Raw genomic sequence first — 26,319 nt, 5'->3', positions numbered from 1 at the left:
ACACACACACACACACACACACACACACACACACACACACACACACAGAGGCTGGAGATTAGAGGGTGATGATGACTGGGGGGGTGTCCCTATACAGCAGTATCCTCGGAACTACATTTCCCATGGGGCAATTCTCCCTCCCTCTAGTTTCTCGGCAGTTGAAAAAGCTTCCGATGTGAGCCGCCGCCCAGTGTTGGAGAGAACCCCGGCACTTGCGGACGCTCTCTTGCACCGATCCCAGTCTCTCGCTGGTCCACCTGGGGAGAAGCCACTTGCGTGGCGGAGGAGGCCTGAGAGACGCGCGATGGGGAGCCCTTGGCAGCGTCTGTGCGCGCTGGGAGCTGTCCTCCTCTGCAGCGTCAGGGGCGAGCTGTTCGAGGAGGGCAGCAACGACAGGCCCATCATCGGTAAGAGGAGGGGGGTCTGGGCGTTGGGGTGTGCGTGTGTGGGGGGCTCAGCCCTAAGGGTCCAGGGCAGGAGGAGGAAGAGGGATCCTAGGAATGTCGTAGGAGTGAGCGCCCGAGTCCAAGGACGTGCTAGACATCGCCCAGCCTGCCCAGCCTGCCCATCCCCGGGTGTGTGGGGTGTGAGATAGCAATTTGGAAGGAACAGAGTTACTGCTCCATCATCAGTCCCTCCCATGCTTTAATTTACCACCCAAGGAGCAATGCTTGACAGTGTAGACGCGGCAGAGTCCTAGCGTCTAGCTGCAGATTGTGGAATAGCTTATTACTTGTTCGCTCCCTCTGGGATCGATCTTGGCCAAGACTTGGAAAGGCAGACTCCGCGTTTTCCGGCTGAGATGTAGAAGCCAAGTATCATCACCTCTAGAATCACGCTGGTCCTACAGCAGCCTAATGAATGTCAGCTTTAGTTGATGCTGCAGACACTAGCCTTGTGTGAGCCTTTGTGCCTGATCAGACTCATGGGATCATTGATCTGGAACTGGAAGGGACCTCAGGGGCCATCTAGCCCAACTCCTATTTTACTGATGTTTTTACTTGCCCAGGTTATAAAAATAGCCACCTTTAGAGGAGGTCTTTGAACCCCTGACTTTGGTGGCCAGTAGTTAATTTTCCTTTGTGTCATACTGTTGGCTTTAGAAAACGTTAGAAAACTTCATTTTCCTTATTTTAATTAACATACTTGTCTTGTGAAGAGGACTTAGCTGCCGTATGAAAAGTATCTAGCTACATCATTAAGACTTCAAATACTAGCCCTGCTACTTGCTAGCTGTGTGACCTTTTGGAAGTTATTTAACCTCATAATTTAAGTTATGAGTATAATTGAAGTTATATAATTTCAATTTAAATTAATAATAAATTGACTTTGATTTATTCATCTGTAAAATGAGGAGACTGCAACAGATCACCCTAAAGTTCTCTTTTGTCTCAAAATTTATGCTCGTAGAAGCTGGACTCTTGTGATCTGAAATATGCAGAGTCATGTTGTTTTCATGTTACAGATAAGGCAATTTAGACTCCAGAAGTTTGGGACTTGTCCAGATCATGAAAATAGTAATCTTAAGAGGTGGGCTTTGAACTCCTAACTCTAGGGGCCAGTGTGTCATACTGTTGGCTTTAGGAAATGTCAGAAAACAGTCATCCCCAGCATCGTTTCCTTGCCTGCCAGGCCTCTACAATCAAACAACTAGGAAGTACTCTTGATTCCCATGTTTAGAGATGAAGAATGCTTCTCTAGAAGGACCCAGGGTGGGCCATTGGGAGCTAGATACATGGAGGCCACAAGGAGCACCAGTGAAAAAAGGGCTAGCGCTCTTCTTGGAAGGTGCTGGGGGAAACAAAGGTTCCCCAGGCTGATCAGCTTCTTGAGGAAAGCTTCCACTTGGTCTTTATCTAAATTTGCCCACCACATGCCCGTTCTTAATGGCCAGCACAATTAGCAGAGCAGATGGCAAGGCCTCTGTTGTCATCAGTGTTCATCTTGGTCATCAGAACCTTCACCTTCTGCTTTGTCACCCTGGACACTAATAGTAGTATGAGAGTTCCTGATACTATAATGTCCTAGGCAGACTGGGTGTAGGAGCTGGCCTACTGGGGCTGCCCTGGGCCACCCATGGCAGTCTGTAGAACCTCAAGAAAAAGATGTGCTCAGTAATATTGAGGGAACTTCCTAGAGATGTCAGAAGCCAGTAATCTGAGGACCAGACTTTGAGCCATCTCCCTACTGTGCAAGCCTGCTAGATTAAATGAGCAGAGGAACCCAGGCCACCCTGCTTTCTCCCACTACCTCCAGCCCAACCTGGCTTACAATTTTGACCTGTTTACTAAAGTTACTAGAGAGGCCTGAGCACTTGTAGAGTATTAGGGCTAGGTGACATTAATGCATTCCCTTGGTAGAGAGCGTTTATTGCCTTTTCAAGTAGTGGAAGTACAACAGGGGCTTTCTTGTTAGGGTGGATGAGGCACTGGACTAGGAGTTAGGAAAACTTGAGTCCAATCCACTTGAGACACTTACTGTGTGATCTGGGGCAACTTGCTTTACTTCTTTGGGACTCAGCTACCTTATCTGTCAAATGGTGGGGTTGGATTCCGTCTCTAAGGCTCCTTCCAGCTCTAAATCTACATGCCTGGGGTTAAGACAACAGAGTAGCCTTGGTCTTGTTACTACTACTCTCAGGGCCTTAGGTTTTTATCCTTGCATTGAGATTGGACTATGTGATCTTTCTGACTGCTTCTCTCCTTATGATTCTGTGAAGAAGGAAGCTGATGGCACTAATCAGCTCTTGGCCAAATTTGGACCTCATTTCATTGAGAATTAGTATTCTTAAACCCGTTGATTTCTGAAACACTGCCCTGACCCCTTACATAGCTTCTGATAGTCCTCCCCTTTAATCTACCTATTTTGCATACTTGAGACTTTATGTACTTAGTTCTGTGAATAAAAATAACTATGGGATTTGTCTTTTTTTTTTCTTAAATAAAATTGAGCTGCTGTAGCAAAACAGGCTGTTGCTTGAAATAACTTTTTTTTTTCTTTTGGAATACTTATAGGAATATTAGCACAAGCTAACCATAACAAAAATTTCAAACAACATGGAGAGTATTACATTGCTGCTTCATATGTAAAATATCTGGAGTCTGCAGGTGCAAGGGTTGTGCCAATCAGGTAGAGTGTTTGCTAACTTTATACTGTCTATAGAAAGTACTATGCTTTGCTTCTAAAATTAAGATCATCGTGTAATGGTGGTTCTACTCTTCTGACTAAGACTTGTCATTTTTGAGGATTTTTTTCTGTTCCAATGTTATGATATCTAATTTTGTCTATGAACATCATGGCTACATCCTTTAACAGGAAGTTTTCTTAGCTTCTAAAAAAGGTGTTCAAGTAACAGAAAGGGTTAGGATAGGGCACACACATAGAGAAAATAGAAAAGGAATGAAATGTTTTCATAAAAAGGACAAGCATTAAAAAGTAATTGGAGTTTTGTATAAAAAATTCATTTAAAATGGAACAAAAGAAACTACTTTAAAAAAAAACACTCCTATAACATATCAGAACAAAGAGATCCTTCACTGAAAGGAAGACACAGAAAATTTACATATGATTTTTCAAATGAATACTTTGTAGCTTTTGCTTCCTTCCTAGTCATGGTCTTGCTGATGCATAATGACCTGAGTTCAAGCTGTGTGACACTAGGCAAGTCACTTAACCTTTCTGTGCCTCAGTTTTTTCATCTATAAAATGAGGGAGTTGGATTTGATGACCTCTAAAATCCTCTCCAGCTTAAATCAGTGGCCTAGGATAGACTCTCATAAGATGAAAACTAACTTGGTGGTTTTACTTTACTTGGTAGGGCTAAAGGATATCTTTATCAAGAAATTAAAGAACAATTTCTCCACAAAAAAAGGCTGTTTAATATTTGATTTGCCTCAGTGATCTAAAATGTTCTAGAATGTCCCAGAATATTCCACTAACTTAATATACATTCCCCTGAGTTATAGTTATATCTCAGGCTTTTGTTATATTGCATTGTTTTTACATCATTTTGTGAGGATATGCTATCCTGAACAGAGTTTAAGTGATTTGTCTCATCTTTGCTGCTGAAAATGAAGGATAGATTTCGTTTCAGTTTATCAAAGCTTTGCAAATAGTTTCTAGAAATTTCTCAGTCATTTCCCCTTCTTTATGCTGCCACCTGTCTTGGGAAATTAAAATGTTCCTCATTTTACAGAATAGAAGTGTTCTAAAATAGGTTTTAAAGTATAAATACATTGTCCCATTATTTTGTATTAAAAATTGGAACTATGATTTCATTGGCAAAGAATTAAAAAAAAATTTGGTTCAGTATGTTTCTACCTTAAGGTAGGCTCACTGTTAGTATGCTTCACTTCTGATCATTCCTTCCAAAGATTTTTGATATATTTTGTTTAATATTCAGGTTATTAATATATAATAAATAATAATATAGTTCATAATAAAGTTCAGGTTATTAGTGGTTTTATTGATGTCTCTGCTTTAATTTTTGTAAGGTCTTATTATGTAAGATGCCATTATGAGGAGAGGAGATACTATGTTCTATACATATGCATATATGTGTATACTATGACACATATACATATACACACATATATACATATTCATATGAATATATAAGTGTGAAAACTAGAATCTATAAAGGAACTCTTGAAGGGGAAGTCCTGATCCATGAGTCAATAATCTGAAGCCCCCTGGAAACAGTGGAGTAAGGCTGAGAAAGGGTGTCCACTGTTTGACTGGCCTGGGCTCAGGGTGTGTCTGTTATCTCTGATGACCTATGTCCAGAATTTTCTGGAACAATCTGAATTTCAAACATCATCTCCACAAGCTTTCAAAATGTCCTCAAAATTCCATTGTTTAAATATTAGACAAATAGTGACTTGAGGGTCAGCAAACATGGTAAAAATTAAAAAGGAGCAGAAGATGAAGAATCCCAGGGTGAAACAGCATTGAGATAACAACTACATGTGGATTCTAGCCCATATTATCCCTGTCTATAGGTGAGTGGTACATTTGTATGTGGTGAGTGTGGTGTGTTTAGGATAATGTGGTATGACAAAGTTAATATAAGCACCCACACAATTGTGGCTAAGCACAGTCCATTGACCATGTGTCAGACACTATTGTCTCATTACTGTTATCTACACCTTATCAATGAGCAGGGAAAGGAAGGAGGGAAGCAACACCCTGAAGGTCTGAGATACCCACAACTTTGCTAAGCAGAAAACAGAATTCTCAATGGAAAGGCCAGGCTCAGGCTTGCAGATTGAAGATCCTTTGTCCTGGTGCCTCATAATCTCCACAGGCTAAGCAACCTTTCTCCCAGTGTAGAGCACAGTGCAGAGATGCTGACTAAGCTAAATAACTCCATTGCAGACCTTCATAAGCAGCTAGAGAATTTACTTCAGACTGATCACTTCAGAGAGCAGAGATCAAAGGTGAGAAAGAGTTTTTAAGGTCAGAAGTTAGAATTCTTAAGGGAATGAGTAAAGGGAATGACTAATTTTCTTGAGGATTGAAGTCTGGAGAGGCAAACTTCAAGAAGTCAAAGAGGAATGGTGCTTTTGTTTGGTGGGAGCTAGGAGCTAAAATGGAGGCCCTTCCCACATTCATGACCAGAGAGTAAAGAAGAGATAGTTGAGAGGGAGCTAGCTCTTAATCAAGGCAGGAAATCTTTTATCTAGAGTTTTGGGTTGGGAAGTAGTTTCTAAAAGGACTAAACAACTACAGCCCGACAAATAGAATTGGCTAGAAACTGAGAACTCCTTTAATATGTAGGTGAGATAGGTTTGAACCATCTGGCTCTGCTGATAAAACCTAATAGAAGTAAGAAGTCTGACTGAGAGAAGAACTAGGAGAGAACAAGGTTCTTGTTAGTTTTTAGTTGGTATTAGTATTAATAGTAAAAAGCAAACATGGTGGCTGTTAGTGTCCATGGAAGCATGAATGACTGCCAAGATTTCCAAATACGTCAGTTATCCCCCCTGAATGTTTCCTTGTAATACTTAGGGACTAAGCTTTCTTTTCAGGAAGCTTGCCTGCTGTAGGGGAGGAAAGGTCCTTCTTGACAGCAGATTTCATTTTGAACATGCAGTTCAGAGAAGGGGGTGGTGGCTGCCCCTATAAACCACCAGCAAGCTTCATTTCTCTAAATTCAGGGATTTGTAATTGAGAAATGGTAAAAGGCCAAAGAAAAGAGCAGCAGGGTCATGGGTGGTAGTTGGGGGAGGAGAGGGTTGTGCTGTGGCCCTAGCATCACAAGTATACTGAGTACTAATATATTATATCCTGAGATATGCTGTTAAAGATTTCCACAAATTTTTGTTTCTGTAGAGTGGGCATTCTTTATTCAAAGTAAACATGTATCTATTCTGTAATATATCAACAAAAATTCTTCTGTAAATACATGCAGTCTACTAACAGAATCCTGTCTACTTAAAGCTAACCTAGTTTTTATCATTATCCTTAATTAAATATTTACAAGATGTGACAATTTCTTCATGTGCTCAATGAATATGGGCTCCTACTTTTTAAGTGCTAAGCAGCATGGCATAAGAGAAAGAAAGTAGGACTGGGGGTCAGGAGAATCCTGGGTAGCAGTATATAAAGATGGATTGAAGTGGAAAGAAGTTGAAATTGGGGGTGGTGGGAATCAATTTGAAGATTTTTGTAATAATTCAGGTGTGAGGTATAGATCAGTTTGAGAGACATTATGGGGGAAAATCAGTAGGACTTAGTAACTGGATGTAGGAGGAGTAGGAAAAATAGGTTAAGGTTGGCTTTATTCTCAGGCTGACTGACTGACTGAATGAAAAAAGATACTAATTGTTTAGATTCTAGGAACTATACAAAACTGGGAATACAAATAAAAAAGCAAGGCAGATCCTGCCCTTACGAAGCTCACATTCTACTATATTAAATGTGGTGATGTATATCTTTTTCTTTTTTAAAAAAAATTTCATTTTATTTATTTGTTTTTAGTTTTCAACATTCACTTCTATAAGATTTTGAGTTCTAAATTTTTCCCCCTTCCTCCTTCCCTCTCTCTCCCCCTTCCCCCCTCCCCAAGAAGGCATTCATTCTGATATAGGCTATATATATGATCATATTAAACATATTTCCACATTAGTCTGTTGTAAAGAAGAATTAGAACCAAAGGGAAAAATCATGAGAAAGAAGAAACAAAAAAAAAAAAAGAGAGAGAGAGAGAGAGAAAATGGTATGCTTCGATCTGCATTCAGACTCAGTTCTTTTTCTGAATGTGGATAGCATTTTCCATAATGGGTCTTTTGGAATTGTCATAGATCCTTGTATTGCTGAGAAGAGTTAAGTCTCTCAAAATTGGTCATGATGATGTATATCTTAACAAGGCTCCGGGTTCAGTCATTATCGATCTGAAAGCATTGGGTATCCTTAACTCATTTCACTTTTTTTTTTTAATCAGCAAGAGAGAAATCACTGCTGGTGAACAGAGCTTAGGTTTCTTCTTGTTCAGGTGGCTTGTGAAGAGCTGGGATTGTAGGCAGGCAAGTGAGCATCCCTGAGGTGTAGTGTTAGCCCCATCTGGACTTCCCTTTCCTTTTCTGTGCTCTGGACTTACTTTACCTCTGCTGATGGGCCAAACTGCTCTCACCAGTCCTTGACTAACCCAGCCTGGCCACTCCTTTTCCTTTGGTTCATCCTAAGAGAAAAGCTGGCCTTTGTTTTCCTTTTTTTTTTTTTTTAAACTAGCATCCGGGACAGCTAGGTGGTGCAGTGGATAGAGCACTGGCCCTGAAGTCAGGAGGACCTGAGTTCAAATCTGGTCTCAGATCAAACCCTTGACACTTACTAGCTATGTGACCCTGGGTAAGTCACTTAACCCCAATTGCCTAAAAAAAAACCCAAAAACTAGCAACCAAGGGCAAGGTAGTTGAATAAAGTAACACTTACAGAGTACATAATGGTTGAATTTATAGGACATGCAAATCTTATCCTAAGGTAACTTACCTGACTGTACATGTTAGCATAATTGTCCTTGGCAAATGGGTCCATGCTCCCAACTAGTTGGTGTTTGGCATGACTATCATGTAACCCTTCTGTGTTCTGTCAAAATGAACTTCCCACTATGTCCATTCCCTAGATCTCATAGTAAACTACCAGCTTCCTTTTTTTCACCCAATGTTTCTGTTCCTCTCAAACACTTTACTTCCCTCTGCATACTTTATGATCCAGCAACACCTGCCTTATTGATGTACTTTGCACAGGGTCCTCCACCTCTGACTCAGTGCCTTTTCACTGGCTGTCCCCAGCTCTTGTAATCCTTTCCCTCCTCAGTTCCACTTACTGTGGAGTCAGCTCAAAGTCAGCTCAAACCACACTTTTTGCAGGAAACATCTCCTGGTCCTTCCCACTTTTGCCTTCCCTCTAATATTAGCTTTTATCTACTTAGTATATGTCTTAACTGTACATAGTTGTTTGCATTTTGTCTCTCTAGTTAGAATATGAGCTTCTTGAAGTCAGAGACCACGTTTTTGTCTTTCTTTGTATCCCCAGCAGTTAGCACAGTGTCTGATGCATAGTAAGCACTTAATAATAATTATAATTATTATAGCTAACATTTATATAGTGCATACTATGTGTGAGACACTGTGCTAAGTTGCTTTACAATTATTATTTTATTTGATCCTCACAACAACCCTGAGAGGTAAGTGCTATTATTATCCCCATTTTACAGTTGAGGAAACTAAGGCCTACAGAGGTTAAGTGATTTGCCCATGGTCACACGACACTGTATCCACTGTGCTACATAGCTGCACTTATAAATGGCTGTTGATTGCTTGATACATAGCTCTCTTCATTTCCAAACTAGGGAAACTTTTTTTTAATATAGCTATATTACATATATAAAATTAGACACAAGAAATTTCCAATAGTAATAAAACATTCATATAGTACCTCAAGCTATATAAAACACTCTGAATAATAACCTTATGTGAGAGAGAGTGAAAGCATTTTTAGCCTCATGTTACATATGGGGAAACTGAGTCTCAGAGAAGTTAAATGATATCTTGGATCACTTAGTTGATAAATATCATTCAGGATATATGGACTTCCTTAGTCCAAGTCCATTGCTTTTCCACCAAACTATGCTACTCTTCATGTTTCTTCACAAAGCTTAACAAATATTAACATCAGTATTCATAAAGATGATTTCATGTGTGAATACACAGGAATGCAGCAGATATTATTTTTCTTAGTTTGGAAAAGAATGGCTTCAGAACTTTGAAAGTGGAGTGGGGATAATAAACACTTTAAATGCTCTAAATTTATATTTTGCCTGGATTTTTAATGATTGCACTCATCTTTCTTTCTCTAACACAAAGTGGTGGAAAGCACACTAGGCTTGGATGTAAAAGCCCTGATTTGAATCTTGGCACTGCCTCTTAGGCTATGTAACTATGTGACCTTAGGTAGCTACACTCTCAGTCTTAGTTTCCTCATCTGTAAAATGGGGATAAGAGTAATATTGGTGTTATTTACTTGCCTCATATGATTTTTGTGAGGTTATGTGGACACACAAAAGATTTGTGATTTCATTGAAATAAGAAACTGCTAGTGTGGGGAGTCTTTTCTCCATTGTAGTTAACAACTTGCCTGTGATTTATTAGATGAGTTCTAATTAACTGCAATACAGTTAAATCACTTTCTTGTGATCACATAACTAGTAAGTGCCATGAGCTGTATTTGAATTCCTATCTTCCTGACTCCAATCCCAGCACTCTATACCCTGAGTAGTGAATAAAATGTTACATACATGATTTATATAAATTTCATTTTATTCATATAAATTGTAGTTTAATCATAATTATAAGTTCACTAAATTATAAATACATGTATGTGTAGGTATATCTGTGCATGTGTATATACACACATATATGTGTACGTTACTTTGATTTTTAAAAAGCTATTATTTTAGGCATGTAATTATAACATTAAAGTTTCAAGCAGATTTACCCTGTCATTATTTTTGTTGTTGGTTTCAGATTAACACTTTCAGATGAAGAATATGATAATCTCTTCCAGTCTATCAATGGGTAAGTTACAGGCTTGTATGTAACACACATATATAGAGACACATGTACTGTGTATGAAATAATTATTGCATAAGTACTGGCATATGTGTATAATGTACATATAGATATACATACACACATATGTATATGTGTATTTATGTGTAAATATGTGTGTTTATATGTATATATATGTTATACACACACACACACACACAAATATATATATACATACATACTCTACTTTGGCTATAATCACTTTCCTTTAGGGGTTTCTTAGAAGCCACATGGTGTAGAGGTTAGGGATCTGGCCTCAGAGCCAGGAAAATGTCGTTTCAAATCCCACTTCTGCCATGTAATGTCTGTGTGGACCTCTCAGTGCTCTGGGCAGCTTTCCAAGATTAAACACTGCAGAGAAGCTTCTCTTTTTGCATTGATAGAGGAAAGGAGTTTCTGATAACAGCAAAAACACAGGTCTGGTCCCTATCCCTATGGTATGGTTGTCATTATTTCCTAGATATGTCTAGTGGGCAGTTTAAACATGTCTTTTTTTCTTGCTTTAGAAAGTTCTCGGAAGAACATAATGATACTATTTTTTAACTGCATTGTAAAACCAGCACGTGATAGACTTGAATATGCAAGATAAACTCCATAGAGGCTGATTTTTTAATCTTAGATACTATACCTCTAAATACAGTAACTGACACAATTATTCAGATGTCATTGAGAAAAAAAGCATGTAAACAATTTAGCCAATTACTCTCAGCTATACAAATATAGCTCTTTGTTAATTATTTATACTATTGCTATAACAATATAATCTTTTTTTAAAAAATAAATTAAATCAAGATGCAAGGCTGGATTTAAAAGAATACAAACAAAGAATACAAGATAGTTCCATCTTTCACTAAACTCAATTACTAACAATCAGTATTTAAATTCTGACTTTTCTTTCCATGAGAAAACTTTTTCTTTCTTTTTATTTATATAGAGGGTTTCCAGGCTTTGAAATTAACTTAATCCACTGCTTATCCAGGTCTCTCAATGAGATATTTATAGCTTAAGTATTTAAAGCCTTCACAGATTTTCTTCTGGTATCTGCATGACTTAAAAATCATTGGTAACATGGCTTCCTTATACTGGTGCTCATCTCCTGTTATTTACCTAGTCCCTCTAAGAGATCTGCCTTGCCATTCTCAGGGAAGGTCTCAAATGATTATTTCTTACTCCTGCTTATTACTGAGTCAACTTCCTTTCCCCCTTCCTTTATCAAAACTTATTTGTAATTGAATCATTTTTGTATTAAGCTCTTTAGCTTTCTAATACGCTGAAGGTGGCCCCTTCCTTAAAGGGATCTGATTTTCTATAGATTCCTTACATTTGAACTTCTCAAAGACTTTGCATGTTAACTAATTGCTGTAAATTGTCAGTTTCCCACCTGGAAGGGATCCGAACTATTTGAGCAGGCTCAGGATTATACCTTCATAGATCCCATCTTGCTTCCTCACACATCAGTCATGATTGGTAAGTAAGGAATGGAGGTCACTCATACTGATTGACCTTCCTGTTTCTTGGACATATACCACCCCTTTCCCCTTACCTGCTTAAATATGGGTAATGAGGGCAGGAACTTATAGCTAGGGATTTATTTGTGATTTTTCTACTGCCAAGTACTGTCTGTGGCATATGAGCATGGATGGAGTATATAGACAGTAGGAAAATAGGATCATAGATTTAGAGATAGAAGAGAACTTAGAGAGCCTCATCATTTTACAGATCAAGTAACTGAGGCCCAGACAACCGACTTGCCCAAAAGGTCACTCAACGACAGAGCCAAGGTTTAAACTGAGATCATCTCACTCCAAATCTAGTGCTACAGAAGACAAAATGATAAATAACTCCTAAATACTTTATCCAATCTTCCAGATTATACCTAGTATCAGATATACTTTTTGTACTCATTAGAACCTGTAATAATTTCCCCATGACTTTCACGACAATACTTAGTGTGCTATGCTATGTATGCTAGAGCTATTGCTATGATTTATCTCTATATATTTCCTTTAATTATCTTCTAGACTCTAGAGATGAATTGAAAACAATTTGCAAGTGGGCAGAATTGATTCTGCAAATAACTTATTTAAAGAAAAAAATACAGTTCTAATCTCATAAAAACAAACAAGCATCATGGGACCTCATATCCTTTACAATTATAGTCCTGTGACTGTAAAATTTAGTTTTGCTGTAGAAAATCATTTATCTGTTCCTTCTTATATTTCATCATGAACACCTTTAATACTCATGTAGATCATTCTCACAAATACCTTCTGGAGATTACAAAGTTGATGGTGTTTGGGCCAGTTAGTGATGTCCTCTTGATCACTTCTCTTTGGTAAAAATTCCCTCTGTGATAGAATGAGACATACATTTTTTTTTGTTATGGCCAATGTGGGAATTTATTTTACTTGACTGTGCATACTTGTTAAAAGGGTTTTGTTTTTCTTTTTTTCTAGTGAGGGAGATGAGAGGAAGAGAAAATAATTTAATTGAGGGCAAATTAAGTAATAAAAAAAGAAAGATTTTGGCCAAATCATGCCTCATATACTTGCTAGCCATGTGACTCTGGGGAAATTATTTAACCTCTTTAAATTACTTAACTTATGAGGAGGTTAGATTCAGTGACTTCCAAGGCCTCTTCTAGCTCTAAATCTATGATCCTATGATTCCTTCCATGCTTTTAAAATTGTATTGTCTCCATAACAGAATTTTCCAGTGTCTACTTGGTCTGAAATTTTAATTTTTGCCTTCTGTAGTGCCTTGTAGGTGTTGTTGAATTCTCACATTTCTTTTTTTCTTCTTTTCAATTTGTTTCCAAATTTTACGTCTTCTTAATAATTTGTAACTTAATTAAGGTGGCCACCATTCACACACACATGTGTGCATATGTATATGTGTGTGTATAATCATATCTAAGTCTATACCTATATTTATATATGGGTGCCAGCAGTTTTCAGATTTTGCCACTAGAATACTAAGGGTCAGATGTGCCACAAAAGATAGCATAAAGGGAAGAATTAGTTTTTACATCAATGTACTTACATTTATAATAAATGCTGTATGTACTTTTGACAGATGTCCTAAGTTAGTATTGCCTCAAAAGTGATTTGTTGCAGATATTAGGATTGAATGATGAGATCTTTTGATTCCCAATTCTAGTTTTATATCTTCATTATCTTAAAGAGTGCTTCATGATTCTTAAAATTAAAACTATTTTGAATTTGCTTTAAAAATAAATATTTGTCACAAGGCTGAGAGTAAGATGAGAGTTGCTGTGAAATTGTGTCCAAGAAGGGTTAATAATCAGTTGATTTTTTGGGAGAGCACCAAGAGAGGAAGCACCAGAACAGAAAGAGATCCCAGGGGATCCCTGAACTAGCACTGGGAACAGGACCAGGTGCCATCTGGAAGATCTGTTACCCATTACCTAGCTGTGAATCACATATCAGGGGTGGAAAAGAGCAGCCTCCATTAGGTATGAAGCTCTTGCTAAGTCCTGAGTGCAAAAGAAATTCCTGAAACTTAGTTCTACAGCTTTAAGTAGAGGAGCAGATTGGTGACTCAATTCTGACCTTTAGCTCAGCACATTAAGCTAGCAGTGGCTGAAGATCAAGACCAAGAGGGAGCCAGCAGTTCAGTTGCTTTGAGCAAGCAAAACCTCCCAGTGGGCTGACAGTGATGGAGTCCAACAACAGTCTGCTGAAACTCAACTGCACACAAGCCAACAGATCCAAACCTGGTTCAGGAACTTCCATGGCTTATTAAGGAGGGCAGTGAACAGACCTCTCCCTGGATCCCATCATTTTGGAGGCATTGAAAACTTGCATGCCCCAGACTGAGCTGTGGAAACAGCAGAAGCTCAGGCCAGATATCTCCTCTCCTTCCCCCCCCCTCCCCCGGCTGAGCAGAGATCACCAACAAAGTCCAAAGTGAAGAAGTAGACTGAAAGAATGAGCTAACAAAACAAGAACTTGACCATGAAGAACATCCATGGTGACAGCTCAACATACCAACAGAGAAGACAATGGCTTGAAAATGTCTACAAACAAAGCTTCAAAGAAAAACGCAGATTGGGCACAAGCTTAACAAGAATTAGGGAAAAATATAATTTTAAAAACCAAAAAAGAGTGGTAGAGGGAAAAATGAGAAAATAAATGAGCTAATTGAAAAAGTTATAAAAAGAAGATAAACAACTTGGTAAAAGAGATACGTAACATTAACTAAAGAAAATAACTCCTTTAAAATTAGAATTGAGGGGCAGCTAGGTGGCACAGTGGATAGATCACCAGCCCTGGAGTCAGGAGGACCTGAATTCAAATCCAGTCTCAGACACATAACACTTACTAGCTGTGTGACCTGGGCAAGTCACTTAACCCCATTGCCTAGCCCAAAAAAAAAAAAAATTAGAATTGACCTAGTGGCAGCTAATGACTCCATGAGACATCAAAAAATAATAAAACAAAGTTAAAATATTGAAAAAAAATTTGAAGAAAATATGAAATATCTCATCAGAAAAACAACAGCTGGGAAATAGATCAAGGAGAGAAAATTTAAGAATCTTTAGACTACCTAAAATCCACAAACAAGAAAAGAGCTTAGATATCATATTTCAACAAATTACAAAGGAAAACTGCTCAGATATTTTAAAACCAGTGGGCAAAGTAGAAATTGAAAGAATTCACTGATCACTTCCTGAAAGAAACTCCAAAATAAAGACTCCCAGGAATATTGTAGCCAAAATCCAGAACTCCAAGGTCAGCAAGAAAATTCTGCAAACACCCAAAAAGAAGCTAAAGTCAGGATCACACAAGATTTAGAAGGCATGATCATTGAGGAATGGAGGGCTCAGAATACAATATTCTAGAAGTCAAAAAAATCTAAGATCATAACCTGGAATAACCCACCCAGCAAATGGGGGAGGGGAAATGACTATTTAATGAAATATAGAGGACTTTTAAGCATTCCAAATGAAAAGACCAGTGCTGAATAGAAAATTTTACATTTAAACACTGGACTCAAGAGAAAGCATTAAAAAGTAAATATACATGCAAAATCAAAAAAGAATAAAAAAGGTTAAACTGTTTACATTATTATGTGGGGACATAGTATATGGAACCTCTTAGAACTTTATTATCACCAGGGGTCTTAGAGGGAATCTAATGATCTGAGTGTAATTCTATTATGTTTGAATGATCTCAAAAGAAAAATGGAAGAATAGGGAAGAGGAATGCACTGGGAGAGAGGAGAAAGGAGAGGAAGAATGGAGAAAATGATCACATAAATGAGACACTCATGGGAGACTATATACAATAGAGAGGGCAATGGGGGTGGGGAGTGGGCAACATATGAACCTCACTGTCATTTGAACTGGTTCAAGAAGAGAAGACTATATATACACACACAGTATGGTACAGAAATTCATCTTACCTGACAAAGAAGTAGGAGGAAAAGAGGTTAAGAGAAGTGGGGGATGGAGAATAAGAGAGTAGATTAAGGGAGGCAGAAGTCAGAAGCATAGACCTTTAAAGAGGGGATAGAGTTAAAAAGAGAATTTATAAGTATGATAGAAAAAGATGGAGGGAAATATACAGTTAGTAATCTTAACTGTGAACATGTATGGAATGAACTCACCCATAAAATGGAAGAGAATATCAGAATGGATTAGAAACCAGAATCCAACAATATGTTGTTTCAAAGAAACATACTTGAAACCAAAATACACACTACATAGAATTAAAGTAAGAGGTGGAGCAAAATCTACCAAGCTTCAGCTGAAAACAATCACTTCATTTTCCTTAAGGTTTCTGGACTTTTAGATTTTCACACTTTCCTAATTCTGAATTTCTATCCAATCCTTTGAATGTATTTATTTTACGGCCACTTTTTTATCAAGGTATTTAAAAGACCCAATCTAAAGTAGTTTCAGGTATAAAGATATGAGAATATAACTGTAGCTCTCACATGAATAAGTTTCTTTAATATTCAAAGACTTTTTATATTAAGAGGCAGTGTGATATAGTAGATGGAGCCCTGGAATTGGAGCCTTGGATTTGAGTTCTACCTCAGACACTTCATATATCGGTAACTCTTGACCAATCAGTTAATCTCTCTGGGCCTCAGTTTCCTGATTTGTAAAGTGAGGGAGTTGGATTTGATGGTTGCTTCCAGCTTGACATCTCTGATAATTTAAAAAGAAAAGAAGTAAAATACTGTTGTTTCTGAATAAGAATTTATTTGTAATTACAAACTTCTTAGATAACACTAATGTCTTCATTTTCATATAAACTTTGCTATACTGTGAATTTTAACTACACTTCACCTGTGACTTAATATTTCCTTTATTCCATATGTTTATCCTTACTACAAATTTTACTTATTAAGTAAATTGTCTATTTTCTGTGGAAAAAAAAAACAAACAAACATTTGATATTGGATTTCAGGATACTTTTTCCTGGTGGAGGTGTCAATCTTCAGTCTTCAAAATATAGCTATGTAGCCCGACTGTTTTATGACAAGGCCTTGAAGGTAATCTTCAATTGATCTTTCATTTCCAGATTATAATAGTCCCGACTCTTCCCCTCCCCCCTCCATTGGTCTTCCTGCCTCTACTCTTTCTTACATCTTCTCTTCCCATCCCTAAATGGATTTTGTATACCACCTTCAGATTAATCTGTTAGAAATATTGCTTTGATCATGCTACTCCCTCCTCTAAAATATTCAGTGCCTTACTATTGCTATCTGGATTCATTTTAAATTCCTTAACTTTAACATTCAGGTCTCTTCATAGTCTGGCTCTAACTTCCCTTTCCAACTTCGCCTTCCATTGCTTCTGTAAATCCCACGCTCCAGCTAAATGGCTGTACTTGTCCGTGCTTGAGCTTCACATAACTTCTCCCTCTCAATGTATTTTCTCATGCTGTTGTTTTCTGTATCAGAAACGCATTCTCTCCAACCTTCATCTTTGTCTGGCCAAATCCTACCCATCCTTAAAGCTCAGACCAATTTTTACCTCTTCCATGAAGTCTTTTATCATTCATGTAATTTCTTCCTCCTCTAACTTCCTGTAGAATTTTATTTGGATCACTCATGATGTGCTTACCTTTTCCTGACTTAAATTATACAGATGTCTCATTTTCTCTACTAAGCTACTTAAAGTCCTGAATTCTTTTTATACATATCTCTTTTCTCCTTTAGCACTTTGCATATTTTATATGCTCAGAAATTTATTGAGTGACTATCCGTGAGTGAACTTGAATTTTTACAAATGCAATAATTTAAAATGTAATAGAAAAAAATTGCTACTTAAAGGAACCCTATCGATAACCATTTTGTAAAGTAAGTAATTAGCTTTGGTTTTTCTCTTGTGTAAATTCAGATGTATATACAGTAAAACTTTCATTAACTGGCCTTCAAGTATTTTTTTAAATGAGAGGCTCAACAACTTGTGATCCTACATTTAAAATATACTAATGTAAAGGCTTTTGACTAGTGATTCCCAACCTTTTCAAGTATGAAGATTCTTTTTTGATATAAATATATTTGTGAGTCCTCATATGGTATTAGTGGTGTTTATATCCACTGATTGCTAGATTACTTCCTGACCAAAAGCTACTCTGAATTCAGTATTGTTTTTAGATGATTTGTATTTTACTGTGAATAATAACAACTAGGTAGCATTTGAAAAATAATAATATACATATGCTGTAACATTATAAATAAATATATTTATTATCTATAGGAAATGTGTTTGCACATTTATTAAGCTGAATCATACAGTGACCTAGCTTCCTTATAGCTCCTCAGAAGTCCATGGATCACATATTGCAATGTAAGCTTTAGACAAAAGACAAGATTTAGAAATCACCTTGGAAGACATCTTATGTGTTTTATTGCCTTCGAGGTTAGTACATAAACTTAGTTTCTTTTTTTCTTTCTCTACATAAAGGCTAATAAAGAAGGAGATTATTTTCCCATTTGGGGAACATGCCTTGGATTTGAAGAGCTTACTGTTTTGACCAGTGGGGAGTTATTACTAACTTTAACCAAGACTAGTGGAATTGCTTTGCCATTAAACTTTACTGAAGGTAGGTTTTCTGTTGTTAAAGATTCCTCCATATGCAATTATTTATCAAGATCACTAAGCAAAAATTATCGAAGGTATCCTTTTTTATTCTCTCAGGTCACAACATGTTACTTGAGTGAGGTGGTAAGTTGTTTTTTTTTTTGTAGATGAATAAGTATTTTTGTACTCCTTTGGAAAAATGATCTGAAGATCTTTGGGAGTTTTAGAAAACATTATTTACAGAAGGACAGTAGTATGTCTACTACAGTATAATATACTACAATAGATCTCAATTTTTTCAAATGTGAGGACCTCTTTTTAACATCCCCAAATTTTTTAAATTCTCATGTTGATATTAATTGTAGTATTGGCATCTGTTGAGTGAAGAAATCCATGACAAGCTACTGTGAATTGATTAATGTTTTTAAATGATTTTTATATTTGATTTATCACACCATTGTATATTTGAAAAATAATGATACAGGTAAGCTTGAAACATTTTTTTGTTCACTCTACAGAAAGTATGATTCCTTCTTTTTTATATTGAATAATTCAGTGAGATAGGTTCTTTTAAATAATACACTACCCCCTCCCTCTATTCATCTGATGAGAGATGATTTATGGTTAACTGTTAGGAATCACCTATTTAGAGGAGGGATTTTTTTTTTTTAGTGGCTAGTATTTTTTCCATGAAGATTTATAATTTCATTTGTATAGGGAATTCCCAATATGGAAACTCTCTCCACTAAAGGAGGTGGTTCCCTGGGCCTCTGAGACGTTAAGTACTTTAGCCATGGTCATATGATGAGTATGTATCTAAGGCAAGACTTAAAGCCAGATCTTCCTAATGCCACAATTATACCTTGCAGTTAGGATAGGAGAGTTTTCTCTTTATGAAACTTAATTTCTGTTTCTTTCCCCTGTTCTACTCTCAAAAGAACCAATAACAGCGGCTATAGCAATATTTTGGATAAAATTAAGACTATATCTGTTTATTTTTGTATGTGGGTATTTGTGTGCCTACGTATCTGAATGAGAGAATGATCTATGGAGAAAAAAGGTTGCTGTTGTATCAGTCTTTCATGACTAGAAATGCATAGAACAGGAATGAGACTGGAATCTGGAAGGAAAGGTGTGATAGTTGATGTAGGAATGGCAGGAAGTGATTTGTATTGCTCATTGACAATTTATCTAGCCTCTTCCCACATTATATTTATGTATGTAATTGCATCTGTTACATAGTGAGTAACTTCATTGATTTGGTGTGCTTATTGAGAAATAAATGGAAAGATTTGAACTAGATGAATTTTGATATCTCTCTGGCTCTAAATCTCTGATCTTATGATCCCTCTGAAATAATTTCTTGACTTAGGTAGACTTTTCTCTTGAGTCTAAACTAATATGATGAGCTTGCTCAGAAAACGTAGCAATGTTGGTGAAGAAGGTTAGATATTAAATATGACTGGGGTTTAATGAGATTTTCCTGGTAATTTTATTTCACTTTGAAGGTGATTTACTTTTTCTTACATTTTTAAAATAAATATATAGCTGTTTCTTTTGAGCCTTATAACAGCTTTATGAGGTAGGAGTTCCTAGTATTATTGTTTCCATTTTGTAGATGAGTAAACTGAGGCTGAAGAAAGGTAAGTGACTTGACCAAGGTCACACAAGTAGCACAATTCAAATCTGGGCCTGTCAGACTCCAAGAATCATTTATTCTCTACCCATAAGTCCCCCTTCAATTAGATTTTTTTATGGGACACATTTTGTCTTTGATTTGAAACATCTGAATATTAGCATTTAGTCCTTATTCATATTGACCATATTCCAATAATGTTATCTCTGGATTGAACACAAATGACACTGGTGAGTTTTATTCATTTATCTTTTCTTTTTTTCATTTCAGCTGTAAGTGAGAGTAGGATGTTCCAGAATTTCCCTAAGGACTTGTTACAGGCATTTGCAACAGAACCCCTAACTTCAAATTTTCATACGTGGAGCCTTTCCTTGAAGGTACTCCAATTAAAAAAAAATAATAAAGAAAATGAGTTTAGTCTCAACTGTAGAAAAAACAAATTGTAATTTAAAAAATCTTTATGCCATAGAATTTTACTATGAATAAGAAGCTAAGTGAATTTTATAATGTTTTGTCTACAAATACATATGAAGATGTCGAATTTATCTCCACAATGGAAGGTATGTGCATGCATTTTATTTCACTTTATTTTACAGTTAACATATATACTTTCTTTCACCTAATATTTTTTATAGTTATACAGCATTATTCTGTATTGGTCATAGTTGTTGAGCCTTAAGAATAGACTTGTCGCTTTTTGGATTGTAGAGGAAGTGTGAGATGAGGTTGCACCCTACGTTGGGGTCAGAGAAGTGCTTGTATTTGATATCACTCTCATTGTTAATCTTTTCATAGTCATTTACTTGATTCAGTCTTTAGAAGGAGTGGTGAATGTACTTAATTTGAGAAACAGAGAGAAAGAGGGGAGGGAGAGAGAGGGGGAATGATAGAAAAAGGGAAGGAAGGAGAGAGGAAGACAGAGGGAGGGAGGAGAAAGAGGGAGAGAAGGGAGGAGTGAAGATTAAGGGTGACTAGAGAAAGAAAATAGCAGCTGATTAAAGGAAGTAGGAAAGAAGGGATAAAATGGAATGAGCATTTTGGTGTATGTGCCTTTGGATATGTGTCAAGTGAAGAAGAAGCATGTTAACCTCCTTTTTAATAATTATTTTTTCTGGGTCTTAGAGCATAGGTTGGAGGAGGATGGCATAGGAAGCAGGAATATCTCAATTAATTTAAAAGTGTAATACATACACTTTAATAACATTTATTTATAAATTCTTAATATGAAAGCCTACTTTGATACCTCATTTTAGTGTAGAGGTGACCCTGGATTCTCAAAGACTATACCAGTGGAAGATAAGTTCTGGAAAGGCTACCATCTGTAAAAACTACAAGTACAGACCCAGTGATGGATTAAATGTCTGTTTTATGAGTAATAGCCTAAGTTTGGAAAGGCTCATTGTCAGAAGGTTCATTACCACTAGGTGGGGGAGAACCATCAATGGGGTGAGTCAATGGAGGGGAGTAATTATGTTAAGAAGATATGTAAAGTATTGACGTACCTTCAAAATGAGGGTGCAGGACTTTGAATTTTCTGAACAGGAGTGAACAAGCATTTATTAAGTGTTTGTTGTGTTCCAGGTACTGTGCTAAGCACTGGAGATGCAATGAAAGGCAAAAACAGACAATATGCAAACAACTATGTACAAACAAGATAGCTATAGATCAGAAGGGGCTATCATTGCTAGCATTAAGAGGAACTGGGGAACGTTTCTTGCAGAAGGTTGAATTTTAGCTGGTACTTGAATAAAGGAAGCCAGGAGATAGAATCAAGGATGAAGAGCATGGAGAGAGGTGGGATGGACAGATGGTAAAAATGCACAGAGTTGGAAGACGGAGTGTCTGATGCAAGAAACATCAAGGAGGCCAGTGCATGGGTGGTATAAAACTCAAATGAGATCATGGATGTGTACAACATTTTGCAAACCTTAAACAACTATGGAAATGCCATTTATTATTATTAACCTCCCATCACCAGGCTTCCACTCTGATGGTAACTTCGTTCCCTGAGCCTCCTACTAGACTCCAGCTGAACACAGGCAGTGTTTATAAAGCAGTGTAGGGTGTGCTGGTAAATGTTAAAAACCAGGCTGGGGAGGGGGAGGGAAGGGGAGGAAATGTATGCACATACACTTTTAAGTTCAGTCTGCATTATCAACACTTTCTTAAGTCTAGACAATTGACAAAGGAATAAAGTAAGCCTTGATTTACAGTGAGTGCTGATTTTTGAGGTGTAAATGCTCATGCAAAATATTTAACAGTGGGTTTTCACTTAGAGTTGGTTCTATACCTCTGGGCCAGTGTCACTGGACTGCAGAATATATAAGGGTGAGGAAGATCTAAGAAGACTAGAAAAGTGGAGAAGACAGTTTATGGATGGTTTATATTTGAACCAGGAGGTAATAGGTAGCTACTGGAGCTTAATGAATGAAGTAGTATATGTGTGACATGGTCAGACCTGTTCTTTAGTAAGATTACTTTGGTAGCTAAGTGGAAGATGGAGGCAGGTAAACCAACCAGAGGGTCTATGGCAGTAATCCAGATGTGAGGAGATAAGGGCCTACATCAGGGAAGTGACAGAGTCAGAGACAAGGAGGCATATTAATTAGAGAAATATTAATCTAGGATTAACTATGAATTATATATGGAGGAGGTAAGAGAAAGTGAGGAGTCAAGGATGACCCCTAGGTTGTGATCCTGAGTAATTGGGAAGATGGTTCTTTTGACAATAATAGGAAACTTAGGAAGAGGGAAAATAATGAGTTCAGTTTTGGATGTACTGAGTTTAAGATGTCTTTAGGACATCTAGAGTTCAAAGAGGTAACATTCTCTCTCCATCTGATGTATGTGTATATGTGTGTGTGTGTGTATGTATGTATGTATGTATGTATGCATATACTACCTAACATCATTGAGCCATGATAAACCAGTTAAAAAGAAGTTACCAAGAGTGTCTAGCACAGTGCCTTGAAAATAATAGGTGCTTAGTAAAATATATTGCTTTGATTCAACTTAAGGGAATTATAGATTTAGAGCTGGAAAGCGATTTAGGGGGTCATCAAATTCAACCCCCTTATTCTTCAGAAGAGGAAACCGAGGCTCCCCACGTTGAGTGACTTGTCTTACACAACTAGTAGGTGTCAGAGGTGAATTTGAACCTAAAACCTCATGATTCCAAGTTATATTCTCTATTTTATATAAGTAGATGAAAAGGAACAAAGTAGACAGTGAGGAGCAATAGAATATATTTGTGTAGATTTAATGAAATACATGATTAGTTATCATACTGAGATGTAATCTAACAATTAGAGTTTATTTGTACTCTGCTTATTGGTAAAGGAGCACCATACCAAATATATTGTGAAAAGTTGCATTTTTATAAAATATTTTGTTGCCAATTTCAGGTGCCCTTTTATTTAGCTGAAACTCTCAAAATGTGGTGTATCAGATGATTGCAGACATTCTATTTATATATTAAAGTATGCTTCTTCAACACTTTGAAAGATCCATGAAGTCACTGGTATGGGTGTTGTCTGCTCTGCTTTAGTAGACTGTTCTTTGAATTGCCATAGCCACAAAAATTCGTCACTTGCTAGCCAAGGAATTGCAGTAATGAACCCCTCCAGATTTTACTAGGATGACCTTGAGAAGGCAGACAGACAATCTGTCTCTAAGTCTGAACTTGAAAGCTTTTCAAATTTGGGAAACCCCCACACTTACATTCCACTGACATGGCCTTCTAGCACCCACGATCACCTCCATGCTACCATGAAGCATTGATTGGAATAAGACTTTATCGTAGGTGCATGTAAAATAATCACTTATAGAGATTAAATTTGACTAATGTACATAGCATCTTAATGCGTTTTATCATCAATTGTGTTTTTTCTTTTTAAATCTAGCATATGACTACCCTGTTTATGGTGTCCAGTGGCATCCAGAGAAGAGTGCTTTTGAATGGAAGAATTTAACGGGTATAGCCCATACACCAATGGCTATTAAAACTTCATTCTACATGGCATACTTCTTTGTAAATGAAGGTAAGAAAAATTAGTTTTGTAATTCTATATTTATGGAAATTTCAGGTAGAATCAGGAGTGTGCTAGAACCAGCTCAGACCTGCTTGAGAGAGCTGATTATTAAATTTTCAGAGTGAGCCTTTACACCTTGGAAACTGACCAAACTACAAATCAGGGCTTGATTTATTGTTTTGTTGATTATCTAAACTTAAGGAAGTGATGGAGAAATATTTGTAATGCAGATTAAACTTAGAAGTGTGTCTTCTGTGCATTTTTTTTCAGAGAGCTAGACATTAAACATTTACCAGCACCACTAGGTCAAATGATTCCTTATAAAGATATGTAGAAGTTTCAGAAATGACCTAGGAAGAAAAAAATCTGGAGGACAGCTGAATAATACAAAAGTCCTATTTTGAGGAGTAGACATACTAATAAAAATAGGGAAATTTATTTTGCTAAATAACATTATATCATTTTGCAAGTTCTGCTAATTCCTTGAACAGTAGCTTTGATATTGTCTTGTTTTGTTCATTCCTTAAATACGAGTATAAGATTTAGAGGTATGAGGGATGTGAGAGGTATACACATGCTTTCTAACTATTCTTTTTTGACAAGATAAAAATCTTTGATGGGCCCTCTGAAAAAATTGAATATTATTCTTTTAAGGCATTCCATAAACTTAATTTAGATGCAGATAATTGTGACTTTAAAAATCTTTCCCAGAAGGCCTTAGAGTTTCTTAACCTGTATTGAGTCACAGACCCCTTTGATAGTCTGGTAAAATCTATGGATCTCTTTTCAGAATAATGTTTTTAAATGCATAAAATAAAATACATAGGATTACAAAGAATACCAATTAAGCTGAAATAAAGATGTATTTTTTTTTCCTACCCAACTTCAAGTGGCCTGTGGAATCCAGGTTAAGATCTTTTGTCTTAGAGAAAGCTAATATGAAGTGATTTGTACCCCCGCTCCTCACCTTGAAGTAGTGTTTATAATTGCAAGTGACGATGGTATTTGGGTACAAATGGGCGATTATGTTTTTAGTTTAATGATTTGAGTTACACACGCATTTAGGAAATTAAAGAAGGTTTGCATTATAGACAGAAATGAATGGAATTATGAGGTTCAAGTGAAAAATTTTGTAGATTTGTAATGTTAACATTCTCTTTTGGACTGTTTGCAAAGCTGCCTTTAGTTTTTGTTTGCCATCAATAATTTTGCTTATTCTCTGAGCGTAAGAATTAATCATAATTAACTCTATTATATATAGATTTGTGCTAAGAGGAATTGAAAGTTGTTTAATACAAAAACCCAATTCTTTTTTTTAAAAAGTGTATTATTCCAAAGTGAGTGGCATAGAGAGTGTGGCTAGGAATGAAAGACTTCCTTGTTATTAAATATAAAGGAGCAAAGTAAAGGCTGTTTAATGGATATTTACATGATAGATGACTTTACTTGGTCTTCATATTACATTCCTTCTTCCTAAGAGAATTAAAATACTTATTATGCTCTTGTGTTTTTCTTCCTGGTAGCTTACTTACTAATGAAAGTCAAACTTCAATCTAGAGCCAGGCAAAAATAGCTACTTATGTACCTGTAATCAACAGAAATCAGTAGATGAGAAGAAAAACAAGGAGCTCTTTTATTTGGAAGGTTAACGAAATATTTATTTTTCCAGTTGAGAAGTGATATGCTTGACAGTGTACTGGTAAATGTTTAACAAATGACTCCGGAAAAAAATACACTTATGACATATTTTAAGTTTAATCAACTTTAACATTTAACTTTAACTTCCTTAGGTCTAAACAATCAATTAAATAATAATTCAAGCCCTGATTCTTAGTGTTTGCTGATTTCCAAAACATAAAGGCTTGTAGCTGGAAATTTAACAATTGTGTCTCTTGAACTGGTTTGAACTGCTGCCCGCATGCTCCTGAATATTCTAAATATTATTTTCTTGTAAGAACAAGCATTTTAAGAAAGATTGTGGGAAAAGATGATTTTTTTAAAATGATACTAATAATTAACATGTTTTCTGTATATTTCTTTTTTATATAATTTTTAGCTCGAAAAAGCCACCACCATTTTGCAAGTAAAGATGAAGAAGCTAAGGAACTGATTTATAATTACAGTCCTGTTTTCACTGGGGATAAATCTTTATTTCAGCAATGCTATTTTTTTGATTGAATTTTGCTAGAACCACAGTGATTTGTTAATGGAGTCATTAAAGTATTGCTATTCATGTCTATGGCAGTAAAGGAGTCAGGTCATTTTTTTCCTTTTATGTCATTTTGTTCTGTTTTTGCCTTTGTAGACTTTCTCTGACTAGGTTTCCATTCAATGCGATGGGACTTCTAGATCATACTTTGGTGTATTGAATCAGCAGGTGTAAAATTCCATTGTATTTAAAGAGATGGCAATATTCTTCCTGCTTTCTTCAAATTAGAAAAAAATAATAATATGGCTTATTGAAAATGTAGGAAAGGATCT

At 36.5% G+C, this 26,319-nt stretch overlaps 1 protein-coding gene across 1 annotated transcript; it reads left to right on the top strand.

Annotated features, from left to right (window-relative positions):
• The first annotated feature begins 182 nt into the window (after positions 1–182).
• Positions 183–26,082, top strand: LOC114054237 (gamma-glutamyl hydrolase-like). The gene is made up of 9 exons (XM_027877416.1): positions 183–407; positions 3,015–3,129; positions 10,026–10,076; positions 16,550–16,634; positions 18,055–18,193; positions 20,078–20,184; positions 20,277–20,367; positions 23,710–23,847; positions 25,895–26,082. The coding sequence occupies exons 1-9, from the start codon at positions 305–307 to the stop codon at positions 26,014–26,016; spliced, it is 951 nt and encodes a 316-aa protein (XP_027733217.1). The 5' UTR covers positions 183–304; the 3' UTR covers positions 26,017–26,082.
• Positions 26,083–26,319: the final 237 nt, after the last annotated feature.

Source organism: Vombatus ursinus, unplaced genomic scaffold, assembly GCF_900497805.2.
Source record: "Vombatus ursinus unplaced genomic scaffold, bare-nosed wombat genome assembly UNPS02014812.1, whole genome shotgun sequence".
NCBI classification, from domain to species: Eukaryota; Metazoa; Chordata; class Mammalia; order Diprotodontia; family Vombatidae; genus Vombatus; species Vombatus ursinus.
This window is presented reverse-complemented; position numbering and strand designations above follow the sequence as displayed.